This window comes from Ursus maritimus, unplaced genomic scaffold, assembly GCF_017311325.1.
Source record: "Ursus maritimus isolate PB19 unplaced genomic scaffold, ASM1731132v1 scaffold_31, whole genome shotgun sequence".
NCBI classification, from domain to species: domain Eukaryota; kingdom Metazoa; phylum Chordata; class Mammalia; order Carnivora; family Ursidae; genus Ursus; species Ursus maritimus.
In genome coordinates, this window is record NW_024425675.1 from 19,875,390 (window position 1) to 19,899,007 (window position 23,618).

At 41.8% G+C, this 23,618-nt stretch overlaps 1 protein-coding gene across 1 annotated transcript in view; it reads left to right on the top strand.

Annotated features, from left to right (window-relative positions):
* FAM107B (family with sequence similarity 107 member B) overlaps positions 1-23,618 on the top strand; it is a 234,706-nt gene that overhangs the window by 88,420 nt on the left and 122,668 nt on the right. Inside the window, exon 2 of the mRNA XM_008692009.2 lies at positions 16,749-16,809. Coding sequence (XP_008690231.1) covers positions 16,749-16,809 — 61 coding nt within the window. The remainder of the gene's footprint in view (positions 1-16,748; positions 16,810-23,618) is intronic.

Genomic DNA, 23,618 nt, shown 5'->3' on the forward strand with positions numbered 1-23,618 from the left:
TATAATTTTTGCATCCTGCTCTCCCTGATATGTTTGCTATTTGCTCTATCAGTCAAGATCCCAACAGGAAACAGATGGCCCTCCAATTAGAATAATTCAAGGACAGCTTAATAAAGCAACTTTTGTAAAGTGTGGGTGGGATGTAGAGGAACCACAAGGGATACTAGTATCAGTACAAGAGCTGCTTCTACTCCTAACCCCAAAGGGATGAGGGCGGAGAGGAAGCCACAACAGGAACCCAGAAAAAAGAGCATTTCCGAGAGAAGACTGCTGTGATGGGAGAGTGGAATAAGAGCCTTGACCTGACTCTCCTCCTTCCTCGGACCTCCTGCACCTCGTTCCCATGGACTGAGCCCTGTGGGAGGCCAGAGGGCAAGGGAAGCCGTGATTTAGCAGCAGGTGGGCGGAGAATGATGGGGCATGTGGGCTACCTCTGGGGTACAGGGTGTAAATATACCTAAACATTTTTAAGAGATTGAAAGTAAAAAATATCATCAGGGGGTTTTGTATCTTGAAGCAGTTCCCTATTAGGAAAACCACCACCTCCTCCTCTGGGACGTGGTGTCATCTCCTCTGAGAAGTCCTCTTGCTCCTTTGCTCTTGTCACCTGCAGACTCCTGAGTCCCTCCCCCTTTCCCCTCCCTAGCACTTCTGTTGTAATGATTGCTTTCCTCCTCTAAGGGTCCTCGAGGGCCACGTCTGTGTGTTGGTCCTCCTTGTCTCTTCCACACCGAGCCCAGCAGCAAGCACGCAGTGGGTGCTCAGTCACTGTTTGTTGGATGACTAAATTTCCCATGAAATGAGAGAACACTTGCCTTTCGACGACAGTACTTCTTCCCTTGGTTTTCTAGATTAGAGCCCAGTATTGACCCTTCCGCGGTTCGCGCGTCTCTTCTCCTGAAGAGGAGTAGGCAAGTGAAGACCCTCAGACATTGGTTGGAGGGAAGCTGTACATCTGGAGCACGTCTGCGGCGGCTGTGGGAAGCATCCGCCAGCAGGAAGGTGGGTGGAGGGGCGCTCAGACTACAGAGCCACATCTGGAAGAAGGGAATTCTGGTTATTAATTCCTTGTAAAGGAACTCTGGGCATTGCTTCAGTTAACACTCAAATTCCCAGGAACTCCTCTTCTCTTTCCGGAAGCTCTGGCAATAGAGGTCTATCCAGACAGCATGGATCCTCATACGAAGGCCAAAGGCAGGGACGGGAGGCATGGGGAGGCTGAGCAACTGAAGCCTCCCATTACCAGCCTTTTTCCTTGCCGTGCTCTTCACTCTGTGTAGGTTCTGTGCATGTTTATATGTGCGCGTGTTTGTGTGTGTATGTGTGTACGTGCGTGTTTGCAAATGTGTACGTGTGCATTTGTGGTTATGTGTTTATGTGTATGTGTTTATATATGTGTGTATGTATGTGTGTGTGTTTATACTTGTGTGTTTGTGTATGTGTTTGAGGAGTATGTGTGTGTATGTTTGTGTATATGTGTACATGTGTGTTTGTGCATTTGTGTTTACATGTGTTTTTGTATATGTATTTAAGTGTACGTATGTGTTTGTGTTTATATTTGTGTGTGTGCGTGTGTGTTTGAAGAGTATGTGTATATGTATTTGTGTATATGTTTATGTATATATGTGTTTGTGTGTATGTGTACATTTATGTTCATGTGTTTTTGTATGTTTTTAAGTGTATGTATGTGTGTGTTTATATTTGTGTGTTTGTATGTGTGTTTGAGTAGTATATATATGTATATTTGTGTATACGTTTGTGTATGTGTGTTTGTGTGTATGTGTGCGTTTGAGTTGTGTGCATACATGTGCATTGGAGTGTATATGTTGTGTATGTGTGTTCGTCTATGTGTGTGCTTGTGTGTTTGTATGTTTGAGTGTGTGCATGTGTATGACCTTGACCTTTATGGTCTAGAAGTGGGTCTATCAGGCTCTATCTACGAGTAAGAATTGGGCAGAGAAGCATTTTAAGACAGAGAGGCATGAAAATGGAAAAGAACTCTGGGCAGCTCTTTTCATTATAACCTGCCCTCCTGCCTACTTGTTCCTTCTCTTGCTGAGCTTTCTGTGCATTCCAAGCAGACCTGCAATTGTCTGTATGGTGAGGTCAGCCCACAAACCATGAATATTTGCTGAGTGACCACTGCGTGCAAGGTGACAGAGTTCTATCCATTTGTGTTGATTTTGTATTTACATAGAAGTGCCTGGGTTTTGATGAAGCAAAAAGATACTTTTTAAATTCTCTCTTTCCAAATAACAAGAATGTTGAAACTTCTGTTATTTAAGAGAGCTTCGGTGCTTTCCCTTCTCCCTCTCTTATTTGATCTGGAAGCATTGCCATGACATGGAGAAGGACTCCGTTTCTGTCCATTTTGTTAAGGAGGAAATGAAGCCCAGGGCAGCGTGAACTTGGTCAGCTTCACATAATTATGTGGGACTGCCAGGTGACTCTTCTGACTCTCATTTCCCATCAGATGTCCTTGTCTTCCTAAAATGACGTTAATGACTAGTGGAAGAATATATTTTCCCCAAGGATTCTCTTATTGGGACCACGGCCGGAAAGATGAGAGGTGTATACTGACGCAGAGAAATCCTTAATCCTCTCTGGCTCTGTAAGGTCTTTTTTTTTTTTTTAATTTTTTAAAATTTGAATTCAATTAATTAACATAATGTATTATTTGTTTCAGGGGTACAGGTCTGTGATTTATCAGTCTTATAGAGTACCCAGTGCTCATTACAACACACACCCTCCCCAATGTCTATCTTTTTGAGCATAAATCTTCTGTGAGGGAAATTGAAAAGCCTTGAGGGCCATGACACCACTATAATGAAGAGAGCTGGTGCAGGGCACCTGGACGGCTCCCTCGGTTGAGCGTCCAACTCTTGATTTTGGCTCAGATTCTGATCTCAGGGTGGTGGGATCGAGCTCCACATGGAGCCCCCTGTTGAGACCCATGTCCCGCGTCCAGCCGCAACTGGTCTCCAAGCTCAGCACAGAGATCCTCTCCCTGTGCCCCTCCCCCAGCACCCCACCCATGCACACGGGTTCAGGCCCATGCACATTCTCTCGCTCTCTCTCTCAAATAAATAAATAAATAAATAAAATCTTTTTTAAAAAATTAAAAAAAATTAAAAGCTCTGACGCAACGGTATTGAAAAAAATGATGTTGCTTTAAAAGTAGTTTTAAGAGGTATGCTTAGTCAGGACCCTGCCTAGTGCTGGAGCCCAGGAGAGGGCAGGACAGCAGGCCACTGGCTCTGTCCCTCCCTCCCTCTCTTCCATTCTTAGTTGGCATCAGGCAACCCCAATTTAGCATTCTTTTCCCCAGAATGGATCTAGACAATATTTTAAGTTCATTTGTGCAACTATAAATAGTACTTTATGTCAATTCAAACTTCGGAAAAGAGATTGGGTGCCGGATGTTGAGTCTAAATTTCCTTACCACAGCTTCAGCTTTAGCTAGGACTAGAAAAATTTAGGTTTGCCAAAAAAAAGTCCACCATCACATTTCTACTTATTCTGGAAGTTTCTATAGGAAATCGAGAGTTGCTGGGTGTCACTGCCTAGAGTGTAACCTCTGCTCACAGACATAATTCCAGCTTCCACAAATGTCTCGGCTTAGAATAAGTTCTGAAAGTGAGGCTGATCAGCACATGGACCCAGGGCTCAGAGTCACTCCAGAATTCTCGGGACAGCTCTAAGAATATGTTCACACCAGTGTGGCATAGGTCTCTGGCAGCGTGGCTCCTCCTTCTCTGCTTTTTGATCCCTACCGGGAGACCTCCTATATTCTGATCCCTCTGCCTGAACTCTGTAGGATGGGCAAGGGCACTGGAAAGTGTTCCTTTAGTGGCGAGTGAGCAAAGTGTCTGGCCTTACCATTCTTTACAGTTGTATGACTGTGGGGCCCAAATTTCTCATGTGGAAATGGGACTGTGAAATAGTAAGAAAGATATATATAATATTGGTCTCTGCCCTCGATTCCTGACACAGAACCCCTAAAACCCTTGTAGATAGGAGTGCTAGAAGAAATTTTGTTCTAATATTTGGTCTCTGACCTGAGTTCTTGACACAGAACTCTTACATTTTTGTACTTTCCTAAGTGGTAGGAACATCTGGCACAGAGCTCCTAAATCCCTTGGAATTTCCTGGCTGATAGGAGCACCTTTTGTTCTAATGAGGCAACACTAGCTGAGGTCCTAGATGGGGACTGGTCACCAGAAAGACCAAGCCATGATTAGAAGTTTGGAAATTTCAGCTCCCGTCTCTGACCAGCAATTCTCCTGAGAGGAGAGGGGCTGGATATGGAGTTAATAATTGATTATGCCTATATAATGAAGCTTTCATAAAAATTCCCCAATTACAGGCTTTGGAAAACTTCTGGGTTGGTGAACACATCTACCTGCCGGGAGGGTGGTACACCCCAGCTGCATGGAGACAGAAGTTCCTGCACTCAGGACCCTTCCAGACTGTGCCCTATGTACCTCTTCCATCTGCTTGTTCATGTATATCCTTTAAAATATCCTTTGTAATAAATTGGCAGTAGTAGGTACACTGTTTTCCTGTGTTCCAGGACCCCTAGTTAATTATCAAGCCCAAGGTGGGCATTGTGGGAACCTCCAATTTGTTACCAAATTGGACGGAAGTTGTGGGTAACCTGGAGACCTGCTAGTGGAGCCATTCTTGCGGGGTCTGAGCCCTTAGCCTGTGGGATCTGTGCTAACTCTGGTTAGTGTTGGAAGTGAATTGTGAACACTGAGCTGGTGTCAGAGAATTATTCAGTGTGGGAGAAAACCCACACACCTGGGTCAGAAGTGTTGTAACTGTGAGCAGAGGAAACAGTGCATTTTCCCTAGACAGGAAGATAATGCTCTGCCTACCACACAAAGTTATTGAAGGAGTCAAACTGTGTATTGGACGACATTCTATAAATTGAGAGGTACCAGTTGGACATGAGGTATTACTAATTTTGTGAACTAATGCGGAGACAGAATAAAAACTGGTACCCCAATATCCAACAGAAATTCTCCTTCTGTCATTCACAGTATATGTATGAAATCCTTTTGGTACATTCTCTCTCAAACGTGTATCCTTTTCCAGGGTTATTTAGCAGTGTGCCTTCCAGTGCTTGAAACCACATGATATCCATACATAGCTTTCTGGAGCTCCAGTATTACAGAGGGAAAAAAAAAGATTTTAGAAAAACTTTTTCTTAAAAAAATTTTTCATTTATTTATTCATTTGTTCACCGTGTTTATAGTGTGCCTATGGAGTAGAATTAGATGCTGTAAGTAGCTGAAGAGTTATAGGGTTCTCCTGTCACTCATTCAAGCTCTGTAGTACACATCTGTATGCAGGATGTATAATAATCCTCAGCTAATCAGGGTCTTAGCCTACTCGGGCAACTATCACAAACTACCATGGACTGGATGGCTTAAACAATAACCATGTATTTTTCACAGTTTGGAGACTGTGAGTCCCAAATCAAGGAACCAGCAGATTTGGGATCTGGTGAGAGCCTGCTTCCTGGTGCATAGACGGCCTTCTTCTCACTATGTCCTCACAGGTGGGAAAGGCAAGGGAGCTCACTGTCCTTTTATAAGGAAACTAGTCTCTTATAAAGGTTCCACTGTCATGATCTAATCACCCCTAAAGGCCTCACCTCCAAATATCATCATCTTGGGGTTTAGGATTTCAACATGAATTCGAGGAGGGCACAAACATTCAGTCTATAGCAGCATGTCCAGTCCCCCAGCTTTATCCTTCCATCCCCTCAGGAGTCTGACAGTTTAGTTTATTTCAAATATTTTTCCAGTCATTATGCAACTTTAAATTTTGGACAAGTGTACTGAATTACAGCCATAAAGATTGTGTCAAACTTTCTTATGCTCCCGGTTCTGAAGTTTCCACCATGTGACAAATGTTGTTTTGTTCTGTGGTTTTCTTGGCCTGGAGCTCTCTAAACCTTGAAACACACAATGGCACCGCTTCAAAAGGGCCTTCCTTAACCAAGAGGAACAATTGCTCATTCTTCTGCAGTGTTCTTCGTTAAGTTCTTTCTTAGCCAAAGTTCTCTTCAATTAGTCCTTCCACTAAGTATAGCTAGTCAATAACTAGCTGTCCTTTCCATTTAAGATTAAAATTTCTAAAAATAACACCATCAAGAAGCAAATGTGTGGTACTGCTGAGAGACCAGGGGCCCTGACTCAGGTAGATGGTGTGAATTCTTGCCCCCATTTAAAACATGCATCCTCAGACGAAGTCCTCAACCTGTCCGGGCCCCATCTGTATAATGGGGATACAAATATCAACATTGCAGTATCCCTGACATGCTTTCCAGTCTTGTCTACAGGAGCACCCCCATGTCAGAGACCCTGTGGCCAAACTCTTTTGACATTCCATGGTCATCCTGAATATTTATGTCTGTTCTACACACCCTTCTGCAATGTAGTCAGATTTGGTTTAATATACAAATAATGTTTTTTTTCCCTCCCAAATCTTTGAGTGAAATGATGCTCCAGAGAGAAGTTTGCATGCCTCTAGCAGGTTACAGCATACTTCCAGGATGTACCTCTAGTTTAGAAGTGTGTTTTATAAGATGATACTGAGGGCTGAAAATATTCAGCAGGTATACATCAGTAAGAATGTGTTGGCTATTCAGATATTAAAACACCTTTGTATTAACTGGTATATAACTGCTCTCCAACCCGTAAGTGGCATCCATGTCCCACATCACCTCTTTCCTTGATCCCTGAACTCTGTACAGTCCAGGAACTAAAGGGTTAAGGCCTGTCCCCCAGGGTCCTCCGGGACCCTTGCCATTCTCTTTATCTGGTAGCTAATCCATGTGGTTAAATATTTTGACTATCATCTCATATTACACGTAACATACATGAAGCTCCTGGCCAATGCTGGGCACTAAGAAAGCAGTAGGTATTTTTAGTCCTGTGGCTTTGGAGAATTCAGCCTAGAAGTATATATTTTCAACAGGAATGTGGCCAGTATCCTTTCCTCCCCTACTTCAGGACACAGCCTTCCTTCCTTTAGGGAACTGTGCCTTTCTGTTTTCTGAGGTCTTGTGAGGCTTCCAATCACAGTAACCCTCCCTCTGGCAGCTCTTGGAATGGGCAATAATATGGGTCTGGAAAATCATAGTCCCCATTCTCTGATAGGCATGTTGCTGAGACTGAGGATAAGTATGTGAACCAAGATGGACCCATCAGGGTCTTCCCCTAGAACTCTGAATGTGAATGCAGGGACTAAGGTACTCCTTGTCCCCCTTTGGAACTGGAGCTGAAAGGATATGGCCCCAGGGCTTCTGGTGGCCTTGGCTGTGAAATGAAGTAGACTGACAAGTGACACATAGACAGAAATGGACAAATGGAGAGACATTAAAAGAGAGGGCTCCTATGATATTGTCTGAGCACCAGGCCAAATTTCCATCCTTTACAACAGTGATTCTCACACTTGGGTGTATCTCAACATCAAAAGGAGAGCTAATCAAATCCACTTATTATGATAAAAAATAAAATGATAAAAAAGATAACCTATGGAATGGGAGAAGATATTTGCAAATGACATATCTGATAAAGGTTTAGTATCCAAAATGTATGAAGACCTGATATAAATCAACACCCAAAAACCAAATGATCCAATTAAAAAATGGGCAGAAGACATGAACAGATATTCCTCCAAAGAAGACATACAGATAGCCAACAGCACATGAAAAGATGCTCAACATCACTCATCATCAGGAAAATACAAATCAAAACTACAGTGAGATATTACCTCACACCTGTCAGAATGGATAAAATCAACAACACAAGAAACACGTGTTGGCAAGGATGTGGAGTAAAAGAAGCTCTTTTACACTGTTGGTGGGAATACAAACTGGTGCAGCCACTCTAGAATATGGAGGTTCCTTAAAAAGTTAAAAGTAGAACTATCGTGTAATCCAGAAATCACACTACTGGGTATTTACCTAAAAAATACAAAAACATTAAGTCAAAGGAATACATGCACCCCTACATTTATTGCAACATTATTTACAATAGACAAATTATGGAAGCAGCCCAAGTCCCATTGATAGATGAATGAGTAAAGAAGAGGTAGTGTGTGTGTGTGTGTGTGTCTCTGTGTGTGTGTGTGTGTATTATATATATGGAGTATATATATTGGAATGGAATATTACTCAACCATAAAAAGAATGAAATCTTGCCATTTGCAACAACATGGATGGAGCTAGAGAGTATAATGCTAAACAAAATAAGTCATTCAGAGAGACATACATACCATATGATTTCACTCATATGTGAAATTTAAGAAACAAAACAAATGAGCAAAGGGAAAAAAGAGAGACTGACAAACTAAGAAACAGACTTTTAACTACAGAGACCAGATCCTTGCCAGAGGGGAGGAGGCGGGGAAGATAGGGGGAAAAGGTGAAGGGGATCGAGAGTGCACTTGTGGCGATGAGCACTGGGTAATGCATAGAAGTGTTGAATCACTATATGGTACACATGAAACTAGTATAACACTGTATGTTAACCATAATGGAATTAAAATTAAAAACTTAATACAAAATTTAGTATATGTTAAAAAGAAAAAAATAAGGAGTTATTAACATGAGAAATTTTAGTCTGATTGTTAGGGAACTTTCCAGACAGTGAAATGAACTGAACTGTAACCATGTATGTAAAGTAAATTAATGAAAGTCCTTTGTATATGACATTTTGGAAACTGGCAAATACGCAAGAAAATGGATTCACTTGGGGATGTCAGATGACTCCTGACATCTTACCATCTGCTCTGTCATCTTCAGGGATCTCTTTAAGGACCACAAAAGGAGACAAAAGACCAGATTTTTAAAAGCATTTGTCAGAGGCGCCTGGGTGGCTCAGTCGGTTAAGCATCTTGACTACTCTTGATTTCAGCTCAGATCTTGATCTCAAGGTCATGAGTTCAAGCCCCGCACTGGGCTCCATGCTGAGCATGGAACCTATTTAAAAAAATAAATAAAATAAATAAAAGCATTTGTCAGTATTTATCTAAACACAACTAAGCAGTTGACTATGGTCCTATTCATGGAAACAGTGAATGGATACAAGAGCGGACACAAAACTGTCCTTACGTAGTTGGACTTCGCAAGGAGTCACTTCCCTAAGAGAAAACCATCAGCCACCAACATGTGCCAGGCACTGCTCCACTTCTCACCCACTAGCAAACTCACCATCCCACAAGAAGATGCAGGCACAGGTGACTTCAGGAACTTACTAAAATCCCACGGCTGGTTAAGTGGGTGAGCTGGGATTTGTATCTCATTCATCTGACTCCAATGTATGTGCTTTCCCACTGTGATTAAACACTGTAAATAAAGCACTAAAAAAAAAAAAAAAAAAAAAAAGGAATCCAGAGGCCCAGTCTTGTCCAAGTGGACAAGGGCCGGATCTTCCTCTGTATTTTTGCCATGTCCTCCAAGTAATTTGGATATACACCCAAGTCTGAGAACTGTAGCTTTACAAGCATGGGATCTAATACTTTCTCTTTCTCTCTCTCTCTCTCTCTCTCTCTCTCTCTCGGCTTAGTTTTCCTATAAGTAGAGATGAAGAAAAGCACTTAGCACTCTAGGGCCATGAATGAACCAAGTCTCTGATCAGTGGACCAAGTCTCTGATCAAGGTCCCAGAGCCTCCCCGATCTTGGGTCTCTTAGTGAATTGCAGTGTTTTCTCCTGAGGAATATCCTCTGTGGCTCCAATGGCGGCTGGAGCAAGATGCTGCAGTGGTTGGGAATGACACCTTCTGTCTTCTTGGGCTCTCCTGCATCTACAGTTATCTGAAGGGCATTCCATGGGCTGCAAGAACTTAGGGGCAGCTGAAACTAATAGAAATTTGGCAGAGGAATATAGAAATAAATAATAAAGCACAGAATAGGACAGAGGGCCACCATTCATCATAGCTCCTTTTCTGCTTTTTGCCTCTGCTTCTCATTGAGTGTTGGGTTCATTCTCTTGAGCTCTGTCAGGGGATGTGTCATTAGTTCTGAGGCTCCTTCCTAAGACTGTAAGACGTCCACCAACCAAGCTGAGAAGTCCCAACCAAGTCAGGATAAGTAGCCTAAATTAGGTTATATCCCCTTGCCTGGATTAATCCTGTGGCCGGGAGGTGGCAACTCTTATTGGAAGGGCTGCTAGATGAGCAGAGATCACCCCATCTCACATTAAGTGCCTAGTGTGACATTCTTATATATGTCACCTCATTTAATCTTTGTAGCAATCCTGCTAGGACATCAAGTGATGGCCTTTACGTTTTGATGAGGAAACAGAAGCTCACAGAGTTCCTACAAGGCAGAGCCAGGATTGAACCCTGGTCTCCCTAACTCCAAGGCCCACATTCTTCCACCATCCTGTGGGATGCCAACGGGCTTTGCTTCTGTCTCCACCCACTTGCTCTATAGTTCTCAGCACATTTCAGAATAGTTGTATCTGCTGCCTTAATTCTTTAAAATGACAACTACATACCATGTCTTAAAATTGACTGGATTCTTCTGCCACCTAAGCTGTGTACTGGGGTCCAGAATCACTTCTCTGAAGGCCCGAAGACTTGTTTAGAACTTTGGAATTATGTGCTTGCCCACCCAGAAAGAGGAAGTTCAGGACATGGCTGAGCCTACTTTATTTATAGTACCCTTCCCTCTCTCCTAAGTGCTAATCAAGCTCTTTCTTTCAGGTTCTAATATTGAGATTCTCTGTATTCATTCTCCTACATGATCTACACACTACACCACATGAAGAGGAGGGGAGGGGAAGGGAGAGAAAGTTATGTGTTAGAGTTAGGATTTTTCTTTCCCTAGGAAAATTAAAAGCAATGTCATCTGTCTCTCCTGTAGTTACAAGTTCCTGGAGGTCCAAGGTCATGTCCTATTCACTGTCGTATTCTGCACATTTTCTAGCATAATGCCATGAATACGGAAGTTCCTCAGTAAATGTATATTGGTTTAAAGTGAATTTTGCAAGATTCTACATATAGTCAGGAAAGAGCTTTCGGTGGATGACCTCCAATACTCTTCTTAGTGGACAAAAAAAGGACATACACACCAATTATTAGTCTACACGGGGGGAAAAGGAAAGGTGCACAACATATATTCCCTCTGCAGCAGGCATTGAATAGATGCTTTACATATATTATTTTATCCTCACAGTAACCCATGGATATTATTATCTCCATTCCAGATGAGGAAATTTAGAACAGGTCATTTGGGGTGTAGTACGGAGAGGTGGTAATGAGCATAGACACTAAACTCAATTGGGTTTTTTTTTTTTAAGATTTTATTTATTTATTTGACAGAGATAGAAACAGCCAGCGAGAGAGGGAACACAAGCAGGGGGAATGGGAGAGGAAGAGCAGGCTCATAGCGGAGGAACCTGATGTGGGGCTCGATCCCATAACGCCGGGATCACACCCTGAGCCGAAGGCAGATGCCTAACTGCTGTGCCACCCAGGCACCCCTCAATTGGGTTTTTAAAAAAAGAATTTATTTATTTGAGAGAGAGAGAAAGAGGGAGCGCACAAGCCAGGGGGGAGGGGCAGAGGGAGAAGCAGGCTCCCTGCTGAGCAGGAACCCCCCCCACCCCCCCACCCCCATGCGGGACTCGATTCCAGAATACTGGGATCATGACCTGAGCCGAAGGCAGGCCCTTAACTAACTATACCACCCAGACGCCCCTCAGTTGGGTTTGTCTTCAGGCTCTCTCGTTAGCTGTGCAACTTGGGGGAAAGTTCCTTGATTTCTCTGACCTCTTTAAGTTTCCTCATCTGTAAAATGAGGACACTAATATTTGCTAAACAGATCGTAAAACTCTTAAAGGCAATGCCAAACATTAGAAAGTTCAAAATGTTACTTTAAAAACACTCACACATAATTAGAATTTACTTTTATCATTATACCATATTTCTGAAGCTCTTTCAATGGATCAGAAACATCTAGAGTTCATTTAAATAGCAGATAGCAGGGACACACTCCAATTAGGGTCACCAACTCATCTTAGTTTGCCCAAGACTTCCTTGGTTTTAGTGCCAGAAGTCCTGCATCCTGGAGAACCCTCAGTCCCAAGCAAATCGGGATGGTTGGTCACCCTAAACCTCATACTTAGCAAATCAGAATCTGGGCTAGGGCCCAGACATACATGGTTTTAACAAGGGAGAGGCATTAGTATTAAGGAGGGAGTTAAGTATAATGGTTTACATCATGGGATTTGGACCTAGGTAGACCTGGGTCTGAATCCCCTTTTGGCACTTCAAGGAAATGTTACTTTGGTTGTGTTGGTGGGTTCCTGGGAAGCTGACTCTGAAATGGAGAATAGCCCATACAAGGTTTATCAGGGAGTGCTTTGGGGATCAACCCCTGTGGAAGGGAAGAGAAGGAAGCAGGATTAGGCAGAGGGGGACAAGGGGCTACAATGAAATTTCTCAGTGAAGGCCTCACCAACCTCACAGGCAGCTCTGGGAGTTAGGAGGGCCCTTCAGAGTTGTCTTGAGATGGGTTGAGGGAGTCAGGCAACTCTACCTTCAAGTCAACAAGTCCAAGTGCCACCTGCGCTGGCAGCTCTCTCCCAGGATCCTCACAGCTGAGTGCTGTCTATTAATAACCACTTTTCCTGTAGCTGTGACAATAAATCTTTCAGTCTTGAAGGGGTCTCTAGGCAGCACATCACAGTATCCACTACAGAGTGAATGAGCCCCGATGAGCCTCTGTCTCTCCAACCATAAACCAGGACTGATGACAATAAGGTCATCTACCTCCGGGAGTTGTTGAGGAATAATGAGCTCTACGCATACAGCACAATTTGACACATTGCAAGCCCTCGAGAAATGGTCGCTGACTGTACATCTTAAAGATTGAATGGGGTAGAGTTTGGGATGGAGATGGGGGCTGCTTCAGGAAGGCCTTCTTGAAGGAACTTCCCCCCTGATCTTTGTTATCAGGAGGGACAATGCTTGACCTTTTATTGTGGGATGTATTACAAGGTTAGACATTAAACAAAAATGTAAAGTAGGCAAACAATTGAATCCGTTCAACAATTGTTTAACAAGCACCTGTTGACAAAGAGGGTAGAGCATGAATGAAATTTGAAGAGGAAGCATAGTTTTTGGCCTGGAAGATCGTATAGTGTAGTGGGATAAACAAGGTTTAGATACTGGATTCCATGGGAAATTAAACATGTATTTATTAGTAACAACGCAATTCAGTAAGAGAGACTCTTGGCACTGGAATATGGTGAGGGTTGGATATCAGTTTCTAAAATTTCCTCCAATAGGAGACTCTTCATATTCATCAAAATATGGACTTAGATGTTACTAGAGAAGTTGAAATGAAAGAGTTACATTTTAACACATTAATTTGTTGAAATATTTTTTGGGGGGGATGTTGAGCCTCAAAAACATTCATGGCCTATGGTCCAGAATCCTACCCTTGAAACTTTAATCCAAAATAATTTGAAATAATGAAAATCCTTACATTGAAAGATGTTCTTTGTAGTATAGTCCATAATAGAGAAAACTTGAAGACTCCTCAAATGTTTGGTGACACAGAAACAGTTATTTAAAATTAGAATTCAACTTTCTTGGGAAGGAATGGTTATATTTGGGATCCATTTTCCAAACAAAGGAAGTTGAGGCCAAGAGTTAGTCATGTACTTGGTGCAACAGGTGGAGACAAATGGGACCAGATCTCCTTAATTCTTGGTCAAGAATTCTGTTTTTCTTTCAAACTATGATTGTGTTTCTAAACTCTGTTTCCTAGGGTGAAATGCCAGCTGCCAGTGTTGCAAAACTATGAGGCCAAGTTAAAATGACTTGAAGTATGTCAGTGAGGTCATATTGTTAATGTTTTAACTAATTAGTTAATTTTTTATTGTTTGTTTTGTTTTTTAACTATTATTGCTCAAGCAATGAAGCCAATGATCAAGGTGCCCTACTCTGGCTTCCCAGAGCTGAAGTGTATCAGCTGGTTCTGTTAGAAGTGACAGAAAACATGACAGAAATGGGTTTGTTCAGTTTTAATTTTTTTTTAAAGATTTATTTATTTATCTTGAGAGAGAGAGAGAGAGGGCACCGGGGTAGGGGCAGAGGGAGAGGAAGAGAGACTCTCAAGCGCCTCCACACTGAGCACAGAGCCCAATGCAGGGCTCAGTCTCACCACCCTGAGATCACGACCTGAGCCAAAACCAAGAGTCCACAACTTAGCCAACTAAGCCACCCAGGTACCCCAAAATGGATTTTTATTTTAAACATCAATACATTTTTTAAAAATGTATGAATGTAATAGCTGACTTAGGCTGAAAAGTCCAAGGTTGAGCTTGCTTCAGGCATGCCTCGATTTGGGGCTCCAATGATATCACTGGGACTCGGTATCAGTCCATCTCTTGGCTCTGCCTTCCTTTGTGTGGATGGCTGTCTCAGCTACGGGTGACAGCAGCAGCTTCAACCCTCATAGTTGTTTCAGGTTTCAGTGAGTAAGAATAGGAGTCAAGTTCACAGACGTCCAGAGAAAATCTCTCATTAGCCCTGATTGGGTCACATGACTACTCTGAACCAATCACAGGAAAATGCAGTGGACTGCCGGGGCTAGCCCTGGGTCACATGACCACCCCTGGCGGTGGGGAGGGAGATGTATGTGGCTCTCGGCTGGTTTCAAGGAACCACAATTGGTTAAGAGTGGGAATGGATGACTTTAAAGAGGAAATCAGGTCACACTTACTAGATAGAGTGAGTGAGTGCCAGGCAGCAAAATCAACAGATGTCTACTACAGTTGGACTGTTGTCATTTTATTCTAGCTTTGCTGGGAAAAAGCCAGTAAGAACAAACTCAGCAAATCACAGACTTGCACTGAAGAGAAGAAACACAAGAATCTAAGGAGCTCGGTCTTTTTTCTCTAAATGGAACATAGTTTACACTATCGAAGACAGATGCTTGTTTATTCTATGCCGAGAGCTCTCCAGCCAAGAGGATTCTAAATATCCTTCCATCTGCAGATCATTCCAGGGCTTTGCAATTTTTACTATTTAATGAGAAAATTGGGGGAGGGGCAATTTAAAATAAAATAATAAATATGTCTGGAGGAAAGCTAAAGAGCTACATTATTTCACAATTCTGGAATTCAGAGCAATAAAAAGTAAACAGTCTTATTGGCTCAAAGGAGAATCCAATCCTTTCATCTATGAAACAACTTTATTTCATTATTTGGGCATCTCAAGAGACTTCCCTTGTGGCTGTATTATAAAGTAATTCCTTGTGTTTTCATTATATACTGTCCTGTCGGGCCTTGTGAAACAAGAAATTATTTGCTGCATTTAGTTTCTGTATAATGGGGCTTTCTATCATTTACATGTCCTTTGGTATTGTATTAATTCACATCCTTTTTAGAAATATAATTTTGGAATCAATTTTCATTAAAAATTTCTTACAACTTGTAAATTTGAGATAATTGAACTGAAGGCTTGTTTACCATGCCAATACTGTAATGGGTTTTAGAAGTAGGACAAATTTTTGGAACTGGTCTCTGATGAACATTTGAAAGAGGATTTTTGATCTCTGGAAAAACATTTGTTCTCAACACAGGTGAAATCAACTCCCCTGTAAGTTGGTACTGATGGCGATTTAAAAGAAACTGTTCTTTGTGAATTGAAAAGAATACTTCTTTATCTTACTAACCAAGTTTGAAGAGTCTGGTGGATTCTCATCTGGGTGAGATATTACTTAGGAAGTACAGACTTAGAACCAGTTGCGGGGGGGTGCTCCTACAGTGGATAATATCAATTTTTTAGTTCATTTGTTCCCCTTTGCTTACAGAGTAGCCTCATTTACCATTTATGGAACTCTACCCTCCACCTCACACCCCCATGCTTTATTGTGGTTCAAAACATCTTCTATTGGGCTAAATTCTTTGAGGAACAAAGTATGTGCAGAAAGTGTGCCAGTCTGGGAAGGAAGCTGAGTAGGCATCTGCCTGCTGTGTAATTGAAGTGATCTTGCATAGAAATTAAGGTCCCACAGAAATAGCCCCTACGAGGCACTCAACAAATATTTGTTCAGTGAAGAAAAAAATAAATGAAGGAGTCAGCATAAAGTCATCTTGTAGACAAAATTAGAAAGGCACTGTGTAGACATTCCTCTTCATTTTCTTCCCTCACTCCTAGCTGGGTCTACTTTATCAATGCTACAGGAGTCACAATTGTCATTAAAGAATATCATACCAGAGCTCTGAGAAGAATGTGTTCACTCAACTTCCCAGAAATCAAAATAACTGTGAATTGCGATAGAATTTTCAAAAATACAATGGATTAGCTCTTCGAATCATGAAAAGTAAAGCATAATTATCTCTGTTACACCACGCTGGCAGAATTTCTGTCATATGGAGGAACCCACCGCCCCTATGTCTAAGTAATTGATGCTTTCAACCATTTAGTCACAAAAGGCCCCTGGATTGTACTGCTTCAGGGACAACATCCATAGACACTTCCTCGTGAATGACACCCTGGAGTTTGTAACCCAGCGCCACGGTAGTTATTCTACTCAGCATCTTCTGTTGAATTTGTTGCTTGTCCAGAGATTCAGTTCATAAGGGCTTGGTCTGGTATTTTCAGATCTAGACCTCATATTAATTCAGCAGGTTTGCAGAAAGCATTGCTGTAAATTAATGCATCTTTTTACTTTCTCCCTATTTTTCTGGTTTGTGGGACTGGAACTCAGGAAGAAGAGGAATCCCAGGAAGAACCTAAATGCCTCAAGTTGGGACAGAAGATGGCATCAGGTAGAGTACATTCAGTGCAACACCTCCTTTTCTGGGCTGCTGTTGCTGACAGCAGGGCTTACAGCGTCCAAAAGCTTTGCATATTGCACAAGAAAGTCTGTGTATTCCAAATGATTGGAAACACGACTAGAAATGTCACTGGTAACGGATTCCAGGCACGACATCTAGGCAATCTGGTTATGATGCAGAAACTAGCTGCTTCTCTTCTTTCTTTTATTGATTACAGTTCTTGATGAACAAATACTTGCAATGAAGTAAATGATGATAATGACGAAGAAATTTCAAATTTGGGAATACTAAAATAAGTAGTGTAGTTGTTTACTGAAGTATTTATGATTACCTTGGAAAATGTTATTTAGATGCATTTGTTAGGTTTCTTTTTATGTTACTGTATAGTGAAATATGCAGCTTTGCTAAAGCTATTTACCCATAATAGGACTTTCTATGAGATAATATGGAAAGAAACAGTGATGAGTGAATTTGTAACTTAGTTTTTGACTATGATCAGTAATGATAATGACATGTAATGGCCATAAAAATAAGCATTAGTTGAACAGACCTAATAATAATGAAAACAATATCTTAATGCTCTCTGCTTCTATGTCCAAATGGCTTTCAGTTTGGTGTTTTAGATGTTAAGGGGTTAGAAGAGGGCTCCAGATGTGTTTGCTGCTGGCAGAGGCTCTTGTTCTTGTAATTTAATGGAAATCATGGAGCAGAATTGAGAAAATGGAGATAGTAATGAAAAAAATACGCAAGGGGGGGGAAGGTGGCACGCTGCTCTGATATAGATGGAGAAAGAATTAGCAATTAAACAGCTCCACCATCTCCCTCTATACCTCTCCCAAGTGTCTACTCCCGACAATAACAAACATTGCTTTACTTTGGTGCCTCTCCCTAGGACACTGTCCCGTTGTAGATCTTAGCATGGCTTGGCTCCTTCTCATCAATCAGGTACCAGCTGAAATGTCCAGTCTCAGAGACTAATTTGTCATTCTTTCAAATCACTCTTCATCTCATTGCCAGTTTTATTTGTTTCATAACTATTATTACAATCTAAAATCATCCTTCCATGGATTGGTTTGGTTACTTATTGTCCCCTGGAGAGCAGAAACCTTGCCTATCTTGTTGAATGATATCTTAGTACCTTGGACAGTGGCTGGCACCTAGTAGTCATTCAGTAAATTCTTACTGAGTCCTTTGTGTCCGCTATAGCTAGGCATTTTCTTTCTCTGTGTAATGAAGATGCAGGTAAGGTGGATTTGATGTGGCCAACTCTATGACTATTTTAGACTTCTGGCCTATAAAAGAGAATAAGACATGACCCTTGCCTTCAAGAAAATAAATGTCTAAGGCATAGATGTGTTTGGAACATGAGAAATAATGTGAAAAGATTGACACAACCCAAACAACCCTGGGAGTATTGAGGAAGTAGAATTTAAGACGTTTCCTTGAGTTGATGTTGCTCATAAGGAGATTTAGAGTTGTTGTTGTTTAAGATTTTACTTATGGATTTGAGAGAGGGAGAGAGAGCAGAGGAAGAGGGAGTAGCAGACTGAGCACGGAGCCTGAAGCAGGGCTCAATCTCACGACCCTGAGATCATGACCTGAGCTGAAATGAAGAGTCAAACACTCAACCAACTGAGCCACCCAGGTCCCCAGGAGTTTTGGAGTTTGAAAGTGGGGGCATAGGAGAGCAGAGTTGGAGCTTGCATATTATACCCCTGAAAATTGTTCTGCATGCCACTTTTGCACATTTATTCTTATTTTTCAGTTCCTCAGCTAGAGAATACTGGACTAATGGCCATTGCTGGGTTAATGCAAATTTGGCCAAGAGATTTGAGTGTCCCAGTTGCTGATATAAATAGTATCATTTGCTCTCTTGGCAGAATGCCCACTAGATTTTGAAGACATTGAAAGCCATGATTATCCCACATGTTGTGAAGACACTGCTACCACCAAGGCTTTTCCAAGACATGAGTTGACTCCAGAAGGTCCTACTGTGACATCTCTCAGTGAGAAATCAGGGATCCAATTCTCAAACAGTCTGCTAGCATCCTAGATCTTTAAGCTGTAGGAGTGTGTGACTAGCAATGTAGTGTAGTGGTAAAGATTTCCCTCCACAGTGCATTTGGAGTCAGAGATTCCAACGAACATAATTCTGCAGAAAAAGGGACACCACTTAGTTAGAAATCTATAATCCCAATTTCTTTGTGATTGAATTATATGGCTTTAGATTTTGGATTATGAATAAATGGCTTATTTCTCTATTTTTTCAAAAACACCTAAAAATCCCTATTCTCTAAGTAGACATTTCAAACAGAAAAAGCAAAAATTTCTTACTATTTCTAAAAAGTGCTTGGGTTCACTGACTTTGGGACTTGCTGCAAAGTCCCCCTGTATTCAGGATTTACCCCCAAACATGTGTGTCTACACTGTGGCATTAGTGTACTTGTGTGTCTAGTTTTAACCCATTTAGTTCAGATCTACTGTGTTTATTAACCATCCTTTGAAATCCTGTTTCGTATTAAGTTGTGTCTGCCAGGTTATTTGAAAAGTATGAACACGTAATACATTAACTAAGAAATGTTTATTGAATACCTACTATGTGCTAGACATCGTGCTAGGAATTATGCTATATTAAGAGTGGCGGCTGGGACAGATGTGACTCCATGTATCATGGAGCTTATAAGAAAACGAGAAATGTAGCCATTAAACAAATAAAAGGAATATGTAAATTATAGAGAAATTATAGCCTTAGACAAGTAAAATATAAGTTACAGAGAAAGCAGGGTTCTGTGGAAGTCTTGCCTTTAGAGCTTATAGTTAAATAGTGTCTCTAAAACATGACCACAGAGAACAAAGACAACAGGTAGGATACAGTACATGTTAAAACACAGGCAGGAGTGGAAGGATGAGGAACCAAAGAGGTAAGAGAAACTCAGTTTGGGGCATCCAGGAATTTATCCAAGGGTTTGTGGCATATGGGCTGGGTCTCAAAGGATAGATACGAAATCCTTTTGTGAAGAAATACACATTACCCAGGATATTTATGAAGTGAAAACCAAATACTATAAATTGAATCTAAAGTCATATCTATTTGGTATCTGGCCCCTTTTTTGGCTGATGACTGAATCCTTAAGCATCTGTTACTTTATCCTGAGGCCTATAATTTCTACTTGCAGGGTCCACCCAAAGGCTATGACAGGTTAATTGGAAGTGTGCTTAAACTTTATCACCATCATTACCTGTCCTTTGCTGTCTAATAATTCAGTGTCTGTACATTTGAGGTTTTTTTTAGTAAGTGACCTGCCTGTAATAGACAGAACCCTAATACTTACTCAGAATCAGGTGGCACTTCCCCTTGACTTCATGGATCTATTAGCTGAGGGGATAAGATAGCCCATTTATAATAAGTCCCTTTTAATGCACTATACCGTGAGTTGCTGTCAGCTGGTGCTTTATTTCAGCACGACCAGTGCTAGGCAGGTTCATCATCAGATAAAATCCACCTTTGCCTCCAGCCTGCCCTTTCTGTGCCCTGCCTCTCCTCAGTGGGGTTCCCTCCTCACTACCTTCCGTCCCCAGCTTTGCTACCATCAAAGAACATGCACTCAGGCATGTACGCCTTGGTAAATAATTAATTTCAATCATATGTTATGCCTCTTCTCCAGCCTATTGGTATTCTAAGCTGCAAATCCACCTATGAAATGAAAAAATTCGGTGGCTGTTAAAGGGATTTTAAACATTAGCAAGCAGGTGATGAAGAGGGGACCTTTCTTCTGCATCTGGTTCCCTGCTCGGCGGGAAGCCTGCTTCTCCCTCTCACAATCCCCTTGCTTGTGTTCCCTCTCTCTCGCTGTCTCTCTGTCAAATAAATAAATAAAATCTTAAAAAAAAAAAAAAAGAAGAAGAAGAAGAGGGGGCTTTCTGGCTGTAGTCACAACGTGTGGTTAGCCACTTTCTTGACCCGAGTAAGGCCCTGAGTCATGGGGACACTCAATGAAGATTCCATCCGTTTCTGTGTTCTTTAAAAACGGGTTATGTTTGTTTACAAGTAGGGTTAGATCGTTTATCCAAAGGTGCCATTTTGGAGACATCTTGCATCCTTCTCCTATAACATTATTCTTATAACTGCACAGGGAAAAGGAAGACTGAGGTAATGGACCTATGAAAAATAGTGATACGTGGAAGTACTGTGAAGGAAAGATGTCCACACATAAGAGTTCTTTTGAGGTGGCTGTGAAGTTATCTGAAAAATAGAGAAAAAACAATGATACTTTACTAATAGTGACAAGAAGGAGGCCATAGTTCCAAACAGAAGGATCTATATGTCAGCAAGAAGGCATAATTGAAAGCCTGACAATATGACCCTCTGGAGATAAGCCAGTTATTGGAAGTAGCCACGGACAGGGGAGGAGTTTGCATGTTCTCACCTGGGTTTATGCCTCATGTCTCAGCAGCTGCCACATCAAATTTGGCAGACATTTTGGTCTGCATGGCCCATGGGGCCACCTGCTCCTGGGTCTTTCTTTCTGTAGGTTTTCTTTCCTTTTTGCATCGCCATAGGATGTGTTCCTTTCCTAGAGCCTTTTGTGGTTGCCCTGACTTGTCATTTTAGAGAAGTTTTGTGCTGAGGCTTCATTTAATCTCTTTCTATTCCACTAAAAGGCCCTTGGAACAAGCCAAATGCCACATGTACTCACGACAGCCTGTAAAAGGCATCAATGTTGAACGAGGTTAAAACTGATCATTACCTTTTTGGTACAGAGACTTAGGTTTATAAGCTGATATACAGAAACTACAGATCCTGCCCAAACTAATCTTATATCTAGCCAAATGAATAGAAATTATGGAGTACCAGTTTTGATGGAGAGAGAGGGAGGTATCTCCATTTATTCATTCATTCCCTGTGGACAGGGCGACAGATGAATGGATGGGCCAGCTTCACTTTCTTAGAGAATATTTTTTTTAATGAATTGCACCCTTTCTGGTGGCTATGTTTCAAAAATAAAGTAAAATGTGTTTTTAAAATGTTGGCTAAATCTTGCCATTTTTCTTGCCCGTGCATTGCTTTAGACGCAGGCCAAGTATTTTGGAATGCTGAAACAACTTTCAAATGCGTTTAAAATTCAAGAAGACTTTGCAGAATCGTTTTTATCTTCTTGCTTGCCCTTAGCCTGTGCTGTTGGGGCCCCATGATTGCCACACTCTGATCGTAATGGGAGAATCTTGTAAGTCGACGCTGTTTTATGACAGTCAGAATGTTTCACTGGAACGCTCTCTTTTTGCTAAAGGTCACCTAAGGCTGCGTGAGGCCCAGCACACTTTCAGAGTTGGCTGTCTGTGTCATCTGCGTTTAGTCAAGTCTTCATTTCCTGTGGTTTGTACGTTTCTTATGTGTGAAGTAAACCCCAAACGGTTAAAATTCTTCAACTAAAAATGAAAGCAATCGGGACAAAATATCTGTATTTTTGTAACCTTTGTGAGGAAGTGAGACCAGGGTTCCACTGAGCAGCTTCTTAAGCGACATGATGTCGCTATGTGTGTGTGTGTGTGTGTGTGTGTGTGTGTGTGTAAGTGAGGCTGGCCCCCCGCGGGGAGGTGACACTTCTGGCTGGGAGACTTGGGAGGTGAGAAAATGATCTATTCTCTGGTAATTCAGACAACTAAAGTGTTTGCTTTTACCTTCGTATCATAGTAGAAGAGTCAAAATGAAGTCTCTACCCCAGCCAACTGTATTTTTGTCATACCCTACTTTGTGCAAAAAAAGTGATTTATCTTCCTCACCGATTTTTCTGAGGCCCTGGCCAAAGAATGAACAGAAAACTGTTCAGGTAGGGAAGTTGGAAAACAGAAGGTGGTGGACTTCCTTTATCCTGAGTTTACTTTCTTTCCATCCCATTAACCTTAGAACAGACCGTCTGAGGTCCTAGGAGGCCTTTTATTACAGAAAATGCTGCTGAGGACTGTAGAAGTCTTCCAGCAAGGACCCGATCCCTAATTTCTATATGGGATGGATATCTTGCTCTGCATGGTCTGGGTGGCTTCCATGCCTACCTGCTGTCAGGTCTCTGCCCTCAGCAAGGCTTTCTCTGACACCCTGAGCAGAATTGCAAGCTATCCTCAGCTCTTACTTCCTTGCCCCGTCTTGTTTGTATGAAAACCACTTACCACTCTGATGCACTGTGTCCTTTCCTTGCTCTTTGCATGTGTCCCCCCTAGAGCGTAAGCTCCATAAGCTCCACGAAGGCAGCGGTGTTTGAGCATTTTATATGCCACAGTGTACATGGCAAATGCCTACAACAGAGCCCTATGGACAGGGGATGCTCAATAAATATTTGTTGGACAAAGAAGGAATGCATGCTCTTCTCTTTTCAACTCTCACTAAAGCAATTGGCTCAACCAGAATCTGAACACGGAGTATCTTTTTCTATTAGGGTTTTCACCCAGCTCCCAGCACAATGTCTGGAATATGGGAGAGCTCAAAATAAATGGTCAGTTGACTAGAGTATAAATGCATGCATGAACGACCGAGTCTGGTTTTCAATACAACTTGTGATATAAAAAACTGTTGTTCAGTTGGGGCTTTAACAAACATGAAGAGAACCACGCTAATCCCTGGGGAAGTCAACGTCATGGGGAGGGGGAAGAGCACAGTTAGATTTTCTTCACTGTTAAATCAGTTGGCCATGCCCTCGAATCCAAGGAGATGCTTAGGGTGGGAGTAGGGGTAATATTTGTCTTTAGCAGGACAAGGTAGCAAGGGTGTTATTTCACGCAGGAAGGAAGACTTCCTGGCCTGCCTG